The 20,126-nt window shown below is 40.5% G+C and overlaps 1 protein-coding gene across 5 annotated transcripts in view; it reads left to right on the top strand.

Annotated features, from left to right (window-relative positions):
• The window catches only part of TMCC1 (transmembrane and coiled-coil domain family 1), a 246,431-nt gene extending 227,746 nt beyond the window's left edge, over window positions 1-18,685 (top strand). For all 5 annotated transcript variants that reach the window (XM_053897484.1, XM_019433575.2, XM_053897486.1 and 2 more), the window contains 2 exons: window positions 11,704-11,839; window positions 14,683-18,685. In XM_053897484.1, coding sequence (XP_053753459.1) covers window positions 11,704-11,839; window positions 14,683-14,997 — 451 coding nt within the window. In that variant the 3' untranslated portion in view covers window positions 14,998-18,685. The remainder of the gene's footprint in view (window positions 1-11,703; window positions 11,840-14,682) is intronic.
• The last annotated feature ends 1,441 nt before the right edge of the window (window positions 18,686-20,126 follow it).

Here is a 20,126-nt window from a genome sequence, read left to right as displayed (position 1 = left end):
ATTATTAAAGGAGATAATGTATGTGGAAGCACCTAGTATAGTCTGTGGTATGCCAGGATGTTGGAAAGCTGTCATTACCAAGTTTCCAAATTGCCTAGAAACCCACCTCCGCCCCCGCCCCACCAGCTTTTATATTTATTCCCTATATGCTTTAGGCATCTGCTGTTTCTTGTCTTTAAGGTAATGCACTGCCTACCCTGAAAGTTTGGGGGACTAATTCTATGCTTTTTACTTTCCAACTAAAGACTAGTTCAGTGTTCCCTAGCCTCTTTTCAGGCTTCAACACAAATGAGGTAACAAAAAGTGAGGACAAGACATCTACTTTCCCTAATTCAGCCACGAATGTATTCAAGTTGCCACTACAGGTCATACCCTTACCCTACCTATGTGTCTCTTTTCTGGTCAAACACTGGCAGCAGCTACCTCAGGTCCCTGTTGGTGTTAGCACCGGGACCTAGTTCTTCCTGTTTCTCTTAATACCTGCTCTACAAGATTTTCAGCCATCCTGTCCTAGTGACCTGTTGCCCAACTAGAGAAGCACCACTAGCTCTCAGAGATGGCTCTGAACTTTTGAGCCACACCCAAAGAGTGATGCACTAGGTGAAGCATTCCCAGCCTGACACTCATCCAGTTCCTCATTCATCAGGAATTTGACCCAAAAGAGCACCAGGTTATCTTTGATCTAAGAAGATGACTACTGTGTGTACTAATCCAATGGCTGAAATACTTTATCAATTTATATATTATTATTTATTGTTTACCTACAACAAAATCTACATGTGTTTTTATATTTTGTAAATAGAGCAGATTTTACTTCAGGGGGAGGTGGATTTCATCTGCCAAAATATGACATAACCTACATTTTAAAAAGATCTTACAGTCTTAAGGCTTTCTGTTTGCTAATAGTTGAAGTCAAACTGTATTGAAATTTTCTTTGAGTTGTAGTAATGATTTCAGAAGAACTTCTGAGTAAAAAGTCTCAAAATGAGATTATTAATCTCATTTTTTGTGTTTAAGCTGAAGTCTCATGGAAAACACATGCCAGTCAAAATCATACACTTGGATCAAGAATTTCGTCTCCTTTCATGTCCAGAGAGCTCTAACTGGTGTCATATCAAGAGGTTAAAATCCCTTACAGAGAGTTCTTGATTTTAAAAAATCACATTTGTGAAAGGCTGTACACAGTTTACTTTCCCTTCCCCTCTCCACCTCAGTCTTTGATAATAATATTTAATTAAAGGACAGAGGTGTTCTTTCTATGAATTCCCTAGAGATCCAAGTTCCTTGTTTTAGGATTTTGGTAGGAAGTAAACACTAGCAAGTAAAGCAAAAGAGATTATAATGTTAATAATGAGAGTAGTGGGAACTGTAGTAATAGATGTTTTCTTCCTTTTGTTGTTGTTTAGATTTTGCATTTGATTAGTCGTATAGGAACAATAAGTTTTTTAAAAGGCAACAGTAAACTCTAAAAAGAGGAAGCATGAACTGAGTGGTTCAGATTTTCAGTACACCTCACTAACCTAACAAGGGGAAGTTACTGCATCTTTCTCAGTCTCCCATTCCTTAATTACAAATTAAAGTACCTCCTAGGGACAAAGGAGGTAAGGATTAAGGTAGAAGTGTCTTCATGAATCAGAGGCAGATGCCACACATAAAAAGGCTTGGGGGGGTGGAGGTGTGTAGTTATTGTTATTACTGGTGCTAGTGTTTTGATGTTTTGATGCTTACAGTGATTAACTAGATGTAGACTGAACCCTAAATTCCTCCCCTGCTTGCACTCCTCCACCCAAAATGACACCACATCATCTTTACTGGGCTCTTTGTGTTAGCCTGATTTCAGATCATAATTTCACATATAGGTTATGTAAGCCACATAAAAATGACTGATGGCACTGAAAAATGTTTGACTGCAAATTGCTATGCCTGATCAGGTTTGTGCTTTCAAATTGTGGGTTGTGAGGTTGTGAAAAAAGCTGAGGAACAAACTTCCATGACCTGGGTGAACAAATCAGCAAAAGTGTTTTAGCAGTGACAGGCCCATTAAAGTTCTTTCAAGGTGCTGAAGCAACCTGGGAGACCTGCATTCCAAGACACCCAGGGCATCTTGCCAACCTCTTTGTTCATAGCATTTTACAAAAGCCCCAGAGTTTATGGCTTTCTTGGTTTCCTCCCTGATGTTTCCTGCAGATCGGAGGTGCTTGACTATGGTAACCCAAACACAACTGTGTGAGTGTAAAGGCGCCTGGCTGGCTTAATAGAGCATGTGACTCATGATCTCAGGGTCATGAGTTTGAGCCCCACGTTGAGGATAGAGCCTACTTTAAAAAAAAAAAATTGTGTGGGGTGCCTGGGTGGCTTCGTCGGTTAAGCATCCAGCTCTTGATTTCCTCTCAGGTCATGATCTCATGGTTTGTGGGATCAAACCCCACCATGGGCTCTGCACTAACAGTCAAGAGCCTGCTTGGGATTCTCTCTTTCCCTCTCTCTCTCCCTGCCCCTCCCCTGCTCATGTGTTCTCTCTCTCCCTCAAAAAATAAACAAACATGAGGGGGGCCTGGGGGGCCCTGTCGGTTAAGCATCTGACTTTGGCTCAGGTCATGATCTCACAGTTCTTGAGTTTCAGCCCTGCATCAGGTGAGCTTGAACCTCCTTCGGGTGAGCTCAAGTCCCACTCCTGGCTCCACACTCTGTCTCCCTCTTTTTCTGCATTTTGTGGGATTCTCTCTCTCTACTCCTCACACATGCTCTCTCTCTCAAAAATAAGTAAGTAAATAAATAAATAAAGGTTTCTTATTAAAAATAAATAACATGAAAAAATTTTAATTAGAAAAAACTGTAAGTGTAAATAGGATTTCAGCTACATAATAACAGCTGTGACTTTTCTGTTCTTTCAGAAAGTCCTCATTCTCCAGGTAATTATTATGACTTGAAGAGGGAAGCAACTGCTAGTAGTTATTAGTTGGTGAATTAATGCAGCTGTTTCAAGTGGACCCATTGTGGGTCTTGCTTCACCCTTGAATTCTGCAGCTTTGTGTCACCTTGGCAAGTCTCCTAACCTGTTGGTTGTTCTGTTTTCATCTGTGGGGACATGGAGCTCATTCTACTTACCCAAATGCTACTTTGCTATTTAACTAATTGTTAATAAAGTACTGTCTGTGGGAACAGTAGTATATTTTCATACTTGGGAAGACTCTCAGCTTGAGGAGATTTTGCTATTAATTTCTCATGTAACCGTGAGTAAATTGTTCAATCTCTGAAGGACTTTATTTTTTACAAGGTTATGGTGAGGATTAACCATTTCTACTCGACTCTTTTTAGGGATTTGGAAAGATCAGTTGAAACTTACTTGAGATACTTTCCCTTTCACACATACAAAACAGATGTCTTTAAAGAAAGATAGGTAGGACAGTTTCATCAATTTAAAGGAAAGCTTGGAATAGTCCAGTGAATGGACTTGGTTATCTGGCAAACTTGAGTCAGGGAGATAGCAGGAACCCATTTGTATGTTTGTGCTGGCCCTCCTGATGAGGAAATAAGAGAGGCGTGTGCCTCTCTTCTTCTTCTTGAAAAGGACAGAATGTGTACCCAGAAACCCTTTTGTGTGATGTCATAGGAAAAACTCTGAATATCCTGGAACAGTGAAAACTTCTAAAAATGTAAATTGAGAATGTGTTGATAGATGAAGAAATGGAGGGTTAGAGGAGAGAAAAAAATCAGAAATAGGAAGCCTTGAACAGTAGAGCCACAGAGCACTTGAGAGAGACTGCATGGCAATCAACAAGCAGTCCTGTTGAACTTCCTCACTAGGAATTGTTGGAGGGAGCTGGGAGGATTATAAGACAAAAATGAAACCAAATGTATATCTGTGATATTTCCCACAGAGCTCCTTTTTTGTGTAGGGCATTTGACCTCTAACTCTTGTTCAGTCTTCACAGTTGCCCTTTGGAGTAGGTAGATTGCCTCTTCCACACTGGTGAGTTGCAGAGCCGGGGTTTGAATCCAAAACCCAGTCTGAGCAGATCCAGCTGGTACAAATTGCATACAGATTGCATATAAACAGAAGTACAAAGAGGGCACAAAGTGGGAGGAGTGAAGACAGAGAGCCTTCAGATATGAGATGAACCAAATCCAGTCAGAAAATGGCTTCCAGAACCTTTGACATGTTGGTGACCATTGTATGATAAACATTGGCTTATAATAATGTTCAAGAGTGTTGGGAGGGGCGCCTGGGTAGTTCAGTTGGTTTGGCATCCAACTACTGATTTCGGCTCAGGTCATCATCTCACAGTTTGTGGGATTGAATCCCGCCTCAGGTTCTGTGCTGACAACACAGAGCCTGCTTAGGATTCTCTTTCTCCCTCCCTCCCTCCCTCTCTCTCTGCCCCTTCCCCACTGGTGCTGTCTCACTGGCTCTCTCTCACAAAATAAATAAATAAATGTTTTTAAAAAAAGAGTGTCGGGAACAAGTGCTAAGGACTTTTGCATATACTCTATGATTCATATACAGTATTACATATTTATATATAGTGTTATATAATTACAGAATTTCTATCTTACATACAGATAAAAATGTGAGGGGCAGCCTAAGGTGTTATTAATAAATCATCTTAGCTATTCACAAGTGAAAGTATCCAAAACCTATTTTATCACAACCCAAGCCATCAATCATACAGCCCAAAGAGGAACCTGAAAGAGATACATACATGCAGGAGGGAACTCCATAAAATACTTTGAAACAAAAGTTGCATATGGCACAAGGAAATCCAGTTTATGAAAGAAACTCAGTGTGAAATGGACCAAACAAATAAGAGACTTATACTGGCAGAAAACAATGCAACAATACCTTCTAAGTGCTAAGGAAGAATAACTGTGATCTTAGAATGCTGTCCACCTAATTTATTTTTTAAGAAAGTGAAATTAAGACACTTTCAGACATGTGTAGACAAAGATTACCATTCACAGAAACCTTTGCTGAAAGAAATACTAAAGGATATGCTTCAAGGGTGGAAGGACCTCAATGGGTGAAAGAAGTCAGTAAAGCATGTACTAATTTAAGTACAGACTTTAAAATATATATATATATATGTATATACATACATACACTAAAAAATCTAAATTTCTTACATCAATTTGGATCTAAAATTCTGGAAAAGAATGTGGGATGCAAGGGTTGCACTTCAAAGGAATATTAAAGAATGTTGGAGCACCTGGCTGGCTCAGTTTGTGGAGCACACGACTCTTGATCTCAGAGTTGAGTTCAAGCCCCACATTGGGTATAGAAATTACTTAAAAGCTAAAAAAAGTGTTAAAACTTTGAAGGAAGAAACATTTTGTACCCTAATCTGCCTGTCACTTGCCACTTGGCAAATTTCTGTTTACTTTATCTTTGTCCCCTTCAATCAGTGATGGGTGCTCCCACTGCTAGGAATTTACCCAAGGGATACAGGAGTACTGATGCATAGGGGCACTTGTACCCCAATGTTTATAGCAGCACTCTCAACAATAGCCAAATTATGGAAAGAGCCTAAATGTCCATCAACTGATGAATAGATAAAGAAATTGTGGTTTATATACACAATGGAGTACTACGTGGCAATGAGAAAGAATGAAATATGGCCCTTTGTAGCAACGTGGATGGAACTGGAGAGTGTTATGCTAAGTGAAATAAGCCATACAGAGAAAGACAGATACCATATGTTTTCACTCTTATGTGGATCCTGAGAAACTTAACAGAAACCCATGGGGGAGGGGGAGGAAAAAAAAAAAAAAGAGGTTAGAGTGGGAGAGAGCCAAAGCATAAGAGACTCTTAAAAACTGAGAACAAACTGAGGGTTGATGGGGGGTGGGAGGGAGGGCAGGGTGGGTGATGGGTATTGAGGAGGGCACCTTTTGGGATGAGCACTGGGTGTTGTATGGAAACCAATTTGACAGTAAATTTCATATATTAAAAAATAAAAAAATAAAAAATAAATAAATTAAAAAAAAATAAAAAAAAATAAAAGGAAAACACTATTAAAGAAGAATTCATTAAAAAAAAAAAAAACTGAGAACAAACTGAGGGTTGATGGGGGGGGGGGGGTGGGTATTGAGGAGGGCACCTTTTGGGATGAGCACCGGGTGTTGTATGGAAACCAATTTGACAGTAAATTTCATATATTGAAAAAAAAATGATGGGTGCTCCCAGAAACATTAGGATAAATAAAACATAAATGTGAATGCATTTTGCTTTTCAACTAGGTGTGTAGATATGGGGCTCCTAAACAGTAGATGAAATGACTGAATAGGCTAACTTAAACCTTCATCCACCAACGTGGCCTTCCTACCGCCGACTGTTCACAGGAGCCGGAAGGCTCTCATGATTCTTACCTCATCTTCTCACCTGACCTTTTATATTGTACAAAAAAGTGTATGTTGCCCTAGCAAGGACAGTTCCCAGGTTTGGGGCTGGGATATTCTCTAGCAGCAGTCTGTGAGCTCTGGCTTGGCCTTGCCCTGTCTTGGCCACTGTATCTTCACCCAGAATTAAGATAGTAGAAGACAAGCATATCTTTACAAATAGCATGTGGAAAGAAAGAGCACTGACAGAAACCACTGTCAGCGGACTGAATTAAAAATGATACTTGGGGCGCCTGAGTGGCTCATTCAGTTAGGCATCTGACTTCAGCTCAGGTTTGATCTTACCATTAATGAGTTTGAGCCCCACGTCAGGCTCTGTGCTGACAGCTCAGAGTCTGGAGCCTGCTTCAAATTCTGTGTCTCCCTCTCTCTCTGACCTTCCCCCCTTCACACTCTGTGTCTCTCTCTCTCAAAAATAAATAAACATTAAAAAATTAAAAAAAAAAAACAACAACACTGACGAGGGACTTGTGCTTTCGTGTGATGCCCCTACTTTCCTTGCCCTGTTTAGCCTCTTCCTTGTATTTAATTAAACTAGCCCTTTTTTACACCGCCTCCCCCCCCCACCCCCCGCCGCCCCACCACCAAATAATACTGACAGATACAAGAGCAGTCAAGACTTTACCAGGGATTTGTTCTATACAAATATATCGGGAACTATTTCCTCTTGCTGAATGGAGGTATCAGGGGTAATACAGGTATGGGAGTAGCTTGCTTTTTGTGACTCTAAAGACTGTGGGGTGAGAATTACAAGTAGCTAGGGGTTTTAGCTCAGTTTTAAAAAGAACTTCTCTAATGGGAAAAAATGCCTTAAGATAAATGAAACCCTGCTACTGGAGGTATTCAAGGAGAGATTGCTTGTCAGGGATGTTATAGAAATAATTCCTCAATTGAAAGAGATTTAACTAGATTTCTAAGATCTTTTCTAACCCCCAGAGTTTAAGATTCTTTCTAGTAAGGTAACCTATTTTTATCTTTCAACAACTCTAGAGGGGTAGGGAGGTACATGAAATAGTGATAATCTTAGAGACATGTAAAATTGAGTGTGAGATATTTATTGATGTGGACTGCAATGAGCCTAAAATGAGATTAAGGCCATGAATCAGTCACCACAGGAAATATTTGGCTGGCTAAAAAGGTTTTCAAATTATGCATGAATTCCTTTCAGGGAGCATGTTTTCAAGTGATGCCTTCTTTAATAAGTAGAAACATTTTCAGGGATGCCTGGGTGGCTCAGTCGGTTAGGCATCAGACTTTTGATTTCAGCTCAGGTCATAATCTCATGGTTCATGGATTCAAGCCCCGCATTGAGCTCCACACTGACTGCGCAGAGCCTGCTTGGGATTGTCTCTCTCTTCCTCTCTCTGTGCCCCTGCCCCGCTTGCTTACTCTCTCTCTCTCTCCCAAAATAAGTAAATAAACATTAAAAAAATAAGTAGAAACATTTTCAAAAAGGCCATTATATTCCTTGGTAAAACTGTGAAGACAGAAAGGAGAAAACTGGACATTTTTTAAGGACCTCTCCATGCTCAAATGAGTATAAAAGATTAAGATTATTACCATCATTTTATAGGTGAAGGAACTTGCTCAGAAAAGTGAGCTAACCTAACTAGGACCATATAGCTTATGAGATGCAGACCTAAGACTCAAACCCAAGTTTTCCTGGCTGTCATACCTGTAATCACTTTTCCCCAGTGTTTATTATAACTGGCATCTTTGACTTAGAATAATGTTTTCAAGACTCATCCATATTGTAGCATGTGTCATTACTTAATTTTTATTTCCAAATAATACTCCATTGTATGGTTACACCACATTTTATCCATCCATCAGTTGATGGACATTTTGTTCTTTCTACTTTTTGGCCATTAAGAATAATGTTGTTGTGAATGTTTGTGTATACCTAAGAAGGTAGAAATAGGTTTTCATCTCTCTTCAGTGTATACCTGGAGTGGAATTGCTGGGTCTTATGGTAATTCTGTGTTTAACTTTTTAAGGAACTGCCAAACTGTTTTCCAAAGCTGATGCACCATTTACATTCCCACCAGCTCTGTGAGTTCAGATTTCTCTACATCCTCCCCAGCATTTGTTGTTATTCTCTTTTTGACTCTGGGTTTATAGCGTTTTTATTACATTCCTCCTTCCATTGACTCCACCTTGACATCAGGCTCCAAACAATCATGTCATTGTAGCTGAGTCTAGCTCCTGTATGGCAATGTAATTTGGATCAGCTATAGACCTGACTCAGATTGCTTACCTACAAAGGGAGTTTAGTTCATCTGGGCTTCTTGAGTCATTTCGAAGTGGCATCACAGTGTAAAAGGTTAAGAACTTGGATTTAAAATCAAACGAACATGGATTCGAATCTTTGCTCCCTACTTAATTTCTGTATTCCCTTAGGCAAGTCACTTTACCTCTGAGCTTTGTTTCCTTATCTGTAAAGTGAAGATAATACCTACTGCCTTCTTGGGTTTTACAAATGAATTTGGATATATAGTAGCCACTGAATAAATGGCAGCTGCTGCTGTTACTTTTTATTCTGTTCTAATGGAATGTGTGAGCCATGTTTAATATCAAATAAGATTCTCCAACATTCCTGAAAGGCCTAAAGAACTATACAATTACGAAACACGTGCCAAAAGATGTCACATGGGTCTGTTTTCATCAGCAGACTTGTTGCCACCACTGCCATGCTCCCCTCCCTGCCACCCAACATCATTCTTTGGCTTAGGAGGGTTATTTGCTGCTAGGCCCAGCCCTTCCCTTAAATCTCAAAGGAATGGTAACTTTGCAGCACTCCTTTTTTTGTTTGTTTACATTCATTTTTGAGAGACAGTGCAAGCAGGGGAGGGGCAGAGAGAGAGAGAGAGAGAGAGAGAGAGAGAGAGAGAGATTCCAAAGCAGGCTCTAGGTTCTGAGCTGTCAGCACAGAGCCTAATGGCAGGGCTTGAACCCATGAACTGTGAGATCTGACGCTTAACCGATTGAGCCACCCAGACGCCCCTGGAGCACTCCTTTTATAAAGTCTCTTTCCCATCTCTGGTGAAGAGAGAGAACAATGAAATAATCAAACACTAAAAACACCACAGAGCAGTGAGCTAAGATAAGATGAGCCTGTAAAGGCAATAGTATATCAACGTATTCTTATGGCACTTGGTGGACTTAAAATATGGTAGAAAATCAGTTCTGGAGGTGGTGCCTGTTTCTGAAAACATGCCTTGGGCAGCAGATGAAGTGAAAAGGCAGTCACAGAGAATGTTGGCCCTAGTTACAGGTAAAGGTTGGAAACACTTTCTGATCTGTCCCATCACATTAGTAACAGAATTTTGGTGTGAAAGCAAGCAATACAAATGCCTATCCAAGGTAAAGGAGAACTCAGTAGGATTCAGTAATACTGAATAAAAAGGGTAATAAAATAATAAGTAATAAAGGGTGAAAAAAAAGTAAAAAAGGGTAAAAACTAATAAATTAAAAAATAAGTAATAAAAAGTGTTGGCTGTGCCTTTTTAAAAAAAATCCTCATTTTTTAGAGAAAGAATGGAGTTTAGGATGTAATTATGTATGATACAGATTATTGGAAGGGAGAATATCAGTGATGCTGCAACATGAGTTACCTTAAACTGAAAACTTCTGTGTATTCCTTAAAAGTTTGTGTACTATATATGGGGTTAAAAATAAGGAAAGGGCAAGGTAGTTTTAAGTGACTGATTTCGGGCATTTTTATTTTTTTAATACAAAGCCCTCTGAGGCTTCTATGCTAATGTTGGGTGTGTGCTTGCCCAAGTAGCATTCAGGGGTAGTGTATTCTGTTGGGCTGAGCCCTCTGTCTATCAGAGAAGCTTACATTTTATTCACCATAACCTAGAATGTATTTCTTGTTACCTTTCAAGTCTTTTTTAATGGTTAGTTTTCAACTGTCCTTCTACCTACGTAGCTCTTTGTTTGGTTCCTGGGATTTTCAGACACAACCTACCCCAGTCTGTCCTCTTCACCTCTACATAACCCATTTTCCTAAAACACTGTGTTCATGTCACCCTTCCCCAATCAGCAATCTGCTTTGGGCCCATTTACTATCTGTTCCAGAATTCCAACTCCCATGCCTACCTTTTACGGCCATATTTCCCTTTTCTCTCCAACATAGATCCATCATTCCAATTATCCTGTACATTTCTACCTCCTGCCCTTTACCCATGTTCTTTTTCCATCTAAAATCTTTGATCTTGTCCTTTAAACATGTTTCAATCCTACTGGTCCTTAGGTGCCCAGCCCAGGTTCCATCTTTATATAAATAACCTTCCCATAGGTAGTCCTAAGTGCTAGAGATACAAGATGAAGAAAAGGACCTGTTCCCAAGGAACCTCATCTCCCTCCATTCTGTTTTTTTCTCAGCTGTAGCCACACAGGCCTGCTTTGTGTCCCCCAAACCTGCCAAGCTAGTTCCCATCTTGAGAACTTGATACCTACTATTCCTTCTGCTTTGAGATACTCCTCCCCCCACATCTTTATAAGTCCATTCATATCATCATTCAAGTTTCAGCTCTCATTGCTGGAGAGTGCCAAGCAGGAAAGAGTTCTTCTCTGACATTCCAGCTTAACCTACCATCAGGCACTCTGTCGTATACCCCTACTGACTACGTTTTACTTACCCATACCTGCAATTGTCTTGTTTTTTCTGCCTCACCTCCCTCCCCCACCACACACCTTAGCATGTAAATTACTGAAGGTAGGCATTCTGTGTTGCTTACCACAGTATACCTGGTACACCTCAGACTCTCAGTAAGTATTTGTTGACTAAGATGACCTAGACGCTGTGCTTGGCCATGGGGATGATAGGTCCTGAATCATGAATATCCGGGTGAGTGACTTACCAATTATCAGAATAAGCTACTGGTGACTGCTAGAAGGTCATTTTCCATTTATGTGCTGTTTATCTTGTGATGAGACCTGCTTAATTGTCCTCTATTTTTTGCCTCTCCCCTCTGCTGCTCAGAGCAGAGTAAAAACTGCCTCATTTATTATGAATATGCTCAAAGCTAACCAGGGCTGCTGGCATTGCTGCAAATACTGTGTGTTGAGAAGATTGTGGAAAAACCATGTTGCTGCTATGATATGGCCTTGTGACAAGCTGTCCATTTCAGGGACTGAGAACTGAACCCACTAGCATGCCTTGTTAGCCCAGGCCACTGACTTAATTTTTCTGTGCTTTTGTTTTCTTCCTTTGCAGAAAGGATTTGGGGGATGGGATGTGAGAGTAATACCAGGAAAAATACAGAATGCATAAAATTCTAACTTTTCCCCCATTCTTAGATGTGAACGATTAGAAGAACAACTAAATGACCTAACAGAGCTCCACCAGAATGAAATCTTAAACTTGAAGCAGGAATTGGCCAGCATGGAAGAGAAAATCGCATATCAGTCCTATGAACGGGCCCGGGACATCCAGGTTAGCATGAAGGATCACATGTAAAAGCATAAGACTAACAAAAAGTAGAATGGTGGTTGGCAGGGGCTGGGATTGAAGGAAATGAGGGGTGCTTGTGTAATGAGTATAGATGAAAAGAGCTATGGAGGTAGATGGTGGTGATGGCAGCATGACATTATGAATGCATTTACTACCATTCAGCTATACCCTTAAAAATGGTTAAGGTGGTAGATTTTATGTTCTATGCCTTTTACCACAATAAAAAAAAAAAAGAAGAAGAAGAAGAAAAAAGAATGAAATACTGATGGATAAATGTAGAAAACATTAAATTCAGTGGGGAAAAAAAGCCAGTCACAAAAGGCCACATATTACGTGATTCCATTTACATGAAATGTCCCGAATAGTCTATGGAGACAGAAAGTAGATCAGTGGTTGACAGGGGCTACAGGGAGTGAGGAAAGGGAATAACAGGGATAGGGGATTTCTTTTGGGGGTGATGAAAATGTTCTAGAATTTGATAGTAGTGATGGTTGTACAACATTATCAATTTACTAAATGACCCTGAATTGTACACTTTAAAATGGTTAAAATTAAATGATAAATTTAATGTTAGGTGTATTTTACCATAGTATTTGAAAAGTTCAGGAAAAAAAGATGCAGAACATAGAATATCAGGAGGAGGTTATATTAACTGTAATTTACCTATTCTTGAAATGAGGTACATTTCTCAAAAGTCTATACCATTTAGGGGTGGTATGCTTGCTTGAGTTCTTAGGAAATGTTCTGAGGTCTCAGTATATAGAAGATTACATGCATTATTACATCTGTTGGCTCCTGCTTCAGGAGCTGCTCTGACAAGATTCATGGCCATCTTGTCTGTCTTCTTCTATAAAAAGGGGTTTTGTCCTAGTTGCCAAACCCAAGCCTTTCACAGGCACATTGCCAAGCAGTTTGTGAGAATAACATATGAGGCAGTAATGTTTAAGGTTACTAGCCCTCTAGTGTATGCTGTGAAGAAATAGAATATGTAACTTCTTCTTATCTTGGGAGGTATTTCTAGGGGAACAGTTGCTGATTTCATATGAAAGCATCTTGAAATAAGCTAGTCTTAGAGAAGGGAAGTGGTCCAGGAATCTTCTTTACAGCCCAAACGAATCAAGAGAATGTCTAGATCATTTGCCCAGCTGCCACCTTCTCCAGACTTCAGAATTCTGTTCATGTTTTAGTTTTTTTCCCATGATCATTCTGGGCTGGGTAGTATTCATTGACTGCCCATTCACTAGCTTGCTCCAGCCTGAAGTTGCCTAGCCTTCACCTCAAGTCCTGGGAAACCAGGACGCACTGAAACCAAGACCAGAAAAACCTCGGGCTCCCACCATTACTGAACTTTACAGGATACCTGACCTTAGCTAAGGAGATAGGGTCTGTCCTCCGAACGTTGTGGGTAAATTTCATATAAACTCATGGCTTGAAAGGAACCTTTTACTTAAAATATTTGGTCTACTGCTTGAGCATAGTGCCCTCTTTTAAAGAGATCAACCTAAAAGGGGGAAAGTGTACTCTTTTTAGGGAGATGGATCAGAGAGCCCTTTACACTGATGTCTGCGGTTTGCTTAACTTGGAAAACACCAGATAGTGTGTACAAGGATGTCCAGAGGATGTTCACATTATAGTTGTTACGGTAGAAAAGTTGGAAATAACCTAAATCTCTCCAGTTGGGAACTGGCTGAATAAACTATGAAATACCTACCCTACTGTAAAATGCTACATAGCAGTTAAAAAGAATGAGGTACATCTCTACACGTTGACAGGGAAAGGATCACCAGGACCCACACTGTTGAGTAAAAGAACAAGTTATGAATTAGTTGCCATACTGTGATACTATTTATATTAAGATAGAAAGTCAAAAAATAATTCCATACGTTTCCCTAGGCTTAAATATGTATGCATTTAAACATAAGTGAAAGGATGAACACATTAAATTGACAGTGTTACTTTAAGACTAGGACCTGGATTTGAGGAAAGTATCAAGAGGAACTATGTATCCTATTTGAAATGTTTTATGTGGCACAACTGTGCAACTTAAATTTGTGATTTTTAAATGGAAAAAAAGAAGCCAATTGTATATTTGAAGTCTTGTCATTAAAATGTTTAAGACTAGGGCGCCTGGGTGGCTCAGCTGGTTGAGCGGCCGACTTTAGCTCAGGTCATGATCTCACAGCTTGTTAGTTCGAGCCCCACATTTGGGCTCTGTGCTGACAGCTCGGAGCCTGGATCCTGCTTCAGATTTGTGTCTCCCTCTCTCTCTGCCCCTAACCCACTCGCATTCTGTCTCTGTCTCTCTCAAAAGTAAATAGACATTAAAAAAAATTTTTTTTTTAATGTTTAAGACCAGGGACACCCAGGTGGCTCAGTCAGTTAAGCATCCAACTTCGGCTTTGGTCATGATCTCATGGTTTGTGAGTTCGAACCCCGCGTCGGGCTCTCTTGACAGCTCAGAGCCTGGAACCTGCTTCAGATTCTGTGTCTCCCTCTCTCTCTGATCCTCCCCCACTAGCACTCTGTGTGTGTGTGTGTGTGTGTGTGTGTGTGTGTGTGTGTGTGTGTCTCTCAAAAATAAATATTAAAAAAAATTTTTTTTAATGTTTAAAACCAAATCTAAGCGTGGCTACTACTTCCTGTGAGCCACCCCACAAAGAATGCAATGGGGAGCAGTTCAGGTGAATAAGAGTTGCTTGAATAATGACTTACATATTTAAAATATTGGCATAGCTCAAGAAGCATCTGGCTTGCTCAAAGGGCATGTCAGCTACTCGGAGTACATATGAGCAGAAGGCTTAACTATTCCCTGTTCTGGCCCACAGGAGGCCCTGGAGGCATGCCAGACCCGCATCTCCAAGATGGAGCTGCAGCAGCAGCAGCAGCAGGTGGTACAGCTGGAAGGGCTGGAGAATGCCACTGCCCGGAACCTTCTGGGTAAACTCATCAATATCCTTCTGGCAGTCATGGCGGTCCTTTTGGTCTTTGTCTCCACGGTAGCCAACTGCGTGGTTCCTCTCATGAAGACTCGCAACAGGACGTTCAGCACTTTATTCCTTGTGGTTTTCATTGCCTTTCTCTGGAAGCACTGGGATGCCCTCTTCAGCTATGTGGAACGGTTCTTTTCTTCCCCCAGATGATGCTGGCACAAGAAGGCAGTGCTCCCCTACCCTCTGGCGAGTGCATGCAGCGAAGAATTAGACAGCAACTTACCTACTCTGAAGTTTTCTACAACAACAAAAGAGTTGAGTGAATCTGTTTACATTTAGAATAATGTTTTTTTCTTCAAGAGACGCAATTGCAATAGTATTTTTTAGATTTTATCCAAGAAGTTTTTTGGGCAAAAATCTTGGATCATTTTTATGTAGCATGATTTTCCTTGGGATGCAAATCTTAAACAGTCCTTTAATATGAACCAACAATCTGGAGCACACTGAAGGGCATTCTAAATTGTGGCTTGAAGGACTGCACTAAAACCCACTAAAAAGATGCAAAAACCTGATTAGGGAAACCAGTTAAACCTAACACCCTGCCTCGTCTGGGCTCACCACCTCTCCCCCTCCCAGACTAACTTTACTGTGAAATCCTACCACATTCCATGTCTGAATTTTTGGATTCAGGGTGGATTGTCCTTGTCCGTGGATGAACACATGGATCTCTCCCTGGCTTTCTCACCCAAGTTGGCCACTCATGCTAACCCTGGAAGTATGATCACTTTTGAACCTGGTCCCTTAACCTTTACTAGGATACAAAAGTGAGAGCATCATGCCCCAAAGGATCACTGCAAGCCCTACTACAGTATTTTGAAGTAGCCCTCTAAATACTTAATTTTAAGCAAAATCCCTTGGCCGCACTTTTAAGGTTTTTTTAAATATGTGTATAGTCACCAACTTTAAAAAAAAAATCCGAACAGCATACTTGAAGAATGTAATACTCAAACTCTCAGTGCTTCCTTATGGTTTCTAATAGGATTTTTTATTATTGTTATTATTATTATTGGGTTTTTTTGGAAAGGGTTGGGAGGGTCTTTTATTTTTCCTTTGAAATAAAGAAGTGATGTTTTTAAATGAAGAAATGTGTGGATATTTAAGTGTGCTGCTCCCTCTTGTCTTGAAACAGTTTGAGTAAAGGAAGACTTGCTATAAATGCTCCCCTCTGATGCCCTTGATTTGAGATGCAGCTTAGACTTCCTCCTCTGGCTGCTGCTTTTTGGTGTCCTGCCACCCCCACCCCACCACTTCATGGGTTTGGCTTGATTGGAGAGGAAAAGGGTGTGCAGGGAGAGGAGGAGGCTGTTTCCACAAACCAGCATGATAGGGTAGAGATTTTTTTGCCCCAAGAAAATGTTCACCCAGTGACTTTGGGCTGGGGTTATCTTTAGGAAGAATCGAGACTATATTATGAGAGTCATACGTAATTCCTCGTGTTTCCTTAATTTATTCTTAACACCCCCTAATTACTGAAACCAAAGTGATGTGGAACCTTCTGTCTGCATTTTGGCCCCAGCATCCTTAATTTCAAAGCTTTATTCTGTCTGCCTGAGAGAATCAACTGAAGGTGATTCTCCCTAAAGAACAGAAAAGGATCTGTCAGGTTTGAAGGACCCAAGTTTGTGGTGTAAAATGTTGTCAGCTTCCTAGTCCTCTAGACTGACTTACTAACGTACTTGTGCTCAGTGGACTTTTATAGACAATTTAGAAGAAAGAACTGAGCCTTCTTCCCCATGCTATAACCAGTTCCACCAGGATGGGACTGGGCCTTTAGAACATATCTGGAAAGCTTGGTTAATCTCTTCATAGTATTGAATCGCAAATGCTGTTCCCTCTTGGCCTCAGTTCTGTGCAACCAAGTGATGAGCAAGGGGCACATAATATGCCCTGAAAAGAGTAGCAAAGCATGCTTTGCCTATTCTTCCCATATGAGGAAATTCTTTTGGAACTAGATTAGCATTGCCTTCTCTGTCTGAGAGGATGGTTTACATGACAGCTCCAGCCTCCTGTGGCTTTGGCAGGCTGGCCTTCTCAGAGTCAGCATGTTGTTTCCATAACCATTTTGATATTTTAACTCAGGTACCCCAATCTTCACTCCATCCCCAGATGATTGTAGTACAACCTGTTAGCTCTGTTGACCTCTCAAAATTAGTGCCCAGAGCAGGGACCACAGGGATGATTTTTCTATTAAAAAATAATTGGAACCAATTCATGTTCAGGCCAAAAACAAATTGTTCCCATGCCTATGTATTTTAAATGTTAACTTTGCCTAAAAATATTGCAGTGACTTCAGGCAGGAGTGCCAAAGGACACCATGACCTTGTCAAACTAGCATAGTTTCTGCTAACTTTCTGCTTTAGCTTACCACTCAGAGTAGGGAAGAGAGCCCCACAAAGCTATCGAAAAGAGGCTTTAGCCACAATCCTCCAGTTTTTGTAAGAACCTTTGAGTCCCCTAAACTGTGTAGAAGCTACTAAGTTTTTTGTGGGCACTGGAAGACACTGTGATAGATGGATTGATATTGCTCCCATTTGTGTTGGGACAGTTTCTATCAAAGGAAGGTTTTTGCCTGTGGACAGACCCCTGAGCTCCCAGCCAAGCAGGCCTGTGCTAACTGCCCACAATCCTCTCAAACTGTCTTAGGAAGGAGCTACAGGCTAGGTCAGGCACAGTAACAGCTTTCTAGCTGTGTTGTCCCTTGATTTCTTCACCAGGCCCAACAGTTAGCTGCATTTAATGCTATTTGTAACCATGCATCTGTTTTCATGCCTTGCCCCACTTCCCGCTGCCCACACCTGTTGCCTTTGTGTTTCTTTGCACTGTGGCTGTTCCCGGATTCTCATCTATTCCGAGCCCTTCTATAACCTCACTCCAGTGGTTGTTTAACAATTGTTCTGTGAGTGGAAATTTCCCCTTGCTTTAACACTTCTTCTCTTTTAAAGACTACACGCATTCCCTTTGAAATGAAGCATTCCTGGATTACTTGTTAGTGCTGGTGCTTGAGGCTGGCTGTGGTAGCCTGGGTGACTCTGTTCAGGCTGTAGAATAACTAACATTTTTCCTTTTTTATGGTTCAATTGAAGGGCACTTCTGTCTGCTCCAATTTCAGTTCCTTGGTATATACTCCATGCATCCTAGCAAGGAAGGCTTTCTACTCCACAGGCTCCTTAAGAAGCAAAAGTAGGTTAAATTTTACACTTCATTGACCAGGTCTTCTTTCTTCCCTGTACCCCCTTCACCCAGTTGAGTTGAAAATCTGATAACCAAGAAGAACACTGCGATCAAGCCTTCCTTGCTAGCCATGCCCTAATAATGAGCATATTTTTATGTGGTCTTCACTGCATTTGGTTTTGTTTCTGACTTCCTATTCCTTTGAGATACAGTCAGATGAAATGCTGAATTCCAAGTGAGCTCCAGCAAGGAGTTGCCTTTCAGCTTTGGAAAATATGCATCTAAAACAAAACCAAATATTATAATCAGCAAATTGACACAGGCAAAATTATGGTTCCCACCCCCAAATGAAACTGGGGATTTTGAATGTGGCTCTAAGAGTTAACATTTCTGTCTGTGTGTTGTGTATGCTAGGTGATACCCTCAGTAGGATTGACTACTAGACTGTGTGTTTTATCAAAGTGTGTAAGAATAAAAACTCACTTGCACGATTTGAAAAGTACAGAAATGACACTTGTGAACGCTGTGAACGTTAACACTGTAGTTGATAGATCTTAAGCTGCTAATTGTTGAGAGAGAATTACATTTATGTTTTGTCTGGTTGCTGCATATTCTCAGCAGCACTTTTACTGTACATACAAATTGAAATAAAGACCTCAGCTATTAACGAGGTGGTTGGACTCGGGTTTATTTTGGTCTTTATTTTTGCATATTTATTACAGTTTCCATTGACAAGTTTGTCAGTTTGAAAACTTTCCACCAGTTTGTGGGTTAGAAGCTATGTGTACGCACGCATGCGTTATGAGACCATAACTGATAGCTGGGTGGCTGTCACTGTCTCCCAGGACTTTACATACATTTTAGACTGTCACTTTGACACAGTTCCTTTCAACTGGTAGGTAAGACTGCCTTTTAGTTATTTGGAGGGAGTTTTTTAGAGGCAGTATGCCCTCCCTCAAATTCGTGTGATGACCAAATAGGTATAATAATTCCTGTCCATTCTTTTTTTTTTAATTGAAAAAAAGTTGTGTGTATAGCTGACACACAGTGTTACATTAGCTTTAGGTGCATTGTGATTTGACACCTGTATACATTATGCTATGCTCACAAGTATAGCTACCAACTGTCACCCTACAATACTATTATAATACCATTGAATATCTTCCCTAATCCCTGTGCATTCTTCAGTAGGCTTTGTTAGTGTTATGATGGGTGTATAAACACACTTTGTGAAACATGTAACATTTGAAGTTTTATATATATGTAAGGGGTTATAACCTAGCCAAATCCCATCTATGGTTTTGTTATAGGGGTAGCATTTTTTTTTTTTTTTTTTTTTTTTAAGTAATCTCTGTGCCCAGCACGGGGCTTGAACTCACCACCCTGAGATCAATAGACACATGCTCTACTGACTAAGCCAGCCAGGTGCCCCTGGAGGTCGTAATTTTTAATATGGTTTCTTGTTGATCACTGAAAAGCCTCTGGAAATCGAGAAGCTCTCATCTTACCTCTGACAGGGTATCAAGCAGGGACCTGATGACTTGGTTCTTTATAGCCACAATCTGAATGTCAGGATATTTGGGCCCATGTTTCCGGCTTACTAGCTCTGTGCCTATCCTATCTAAATGCTAGAGGTATCATTCCCACCTTGATCCTACCTAGTGTGTGTTGTAAAAGTAAAGAGTGCCTCTTGTGAAAGCTTTTTAAATTGCTGCAAGAATGCCTTAAACTTCTTGAAATGTGGACTGGGCTGCCATGTACAGAAGTGCACGTCGTACATTGCCCACTGTGGGTTACACTATGAACAATATATCAGTGTTGTGCAGTGCATAACTGGTACACAGAGCAAGCCTGATTATAATAATTATATAATGTACAATGCATAATTTCAAAGCCTGTTTTATTTTCATTAAAAACTTAGGAGAGTGGAAGCCTGGTAACAAATCTGAGAAGCTGTTGTGAAAACAAACTGGAGAGACAGGTGAGGGTGTGGCCAACTAGAAAATGTATGTCTCACCTAAAGGATTCAAATGTACTATTTTTAAACTCTATGGGCTAAGCTAAACACCTAATCAGCTTGTGACCTCAAGTCTAGGTAGTGAAGAGTA

This window comes from Panthera pardus, unplaced genomic scaffold (genome assembly GCF_024362965.1).
Source record: "Panthera pardus isolate Hobbes unplaced genomic scaffold, ASM2436296v1 HiC_scaffold_8, whole genome shotgun sequence".
Taxonomy (NCBI): Eukaryota; Metazoa; Chordata; class Mammalia; order Carnivora; family Felidae; genus Panthera; species Panthera pardus.
The sequence above is the reverse complement of the archived record's forward strand: the minus strand, read 5'-3'. Positions and strand labels throughout refer to the sequence as shown.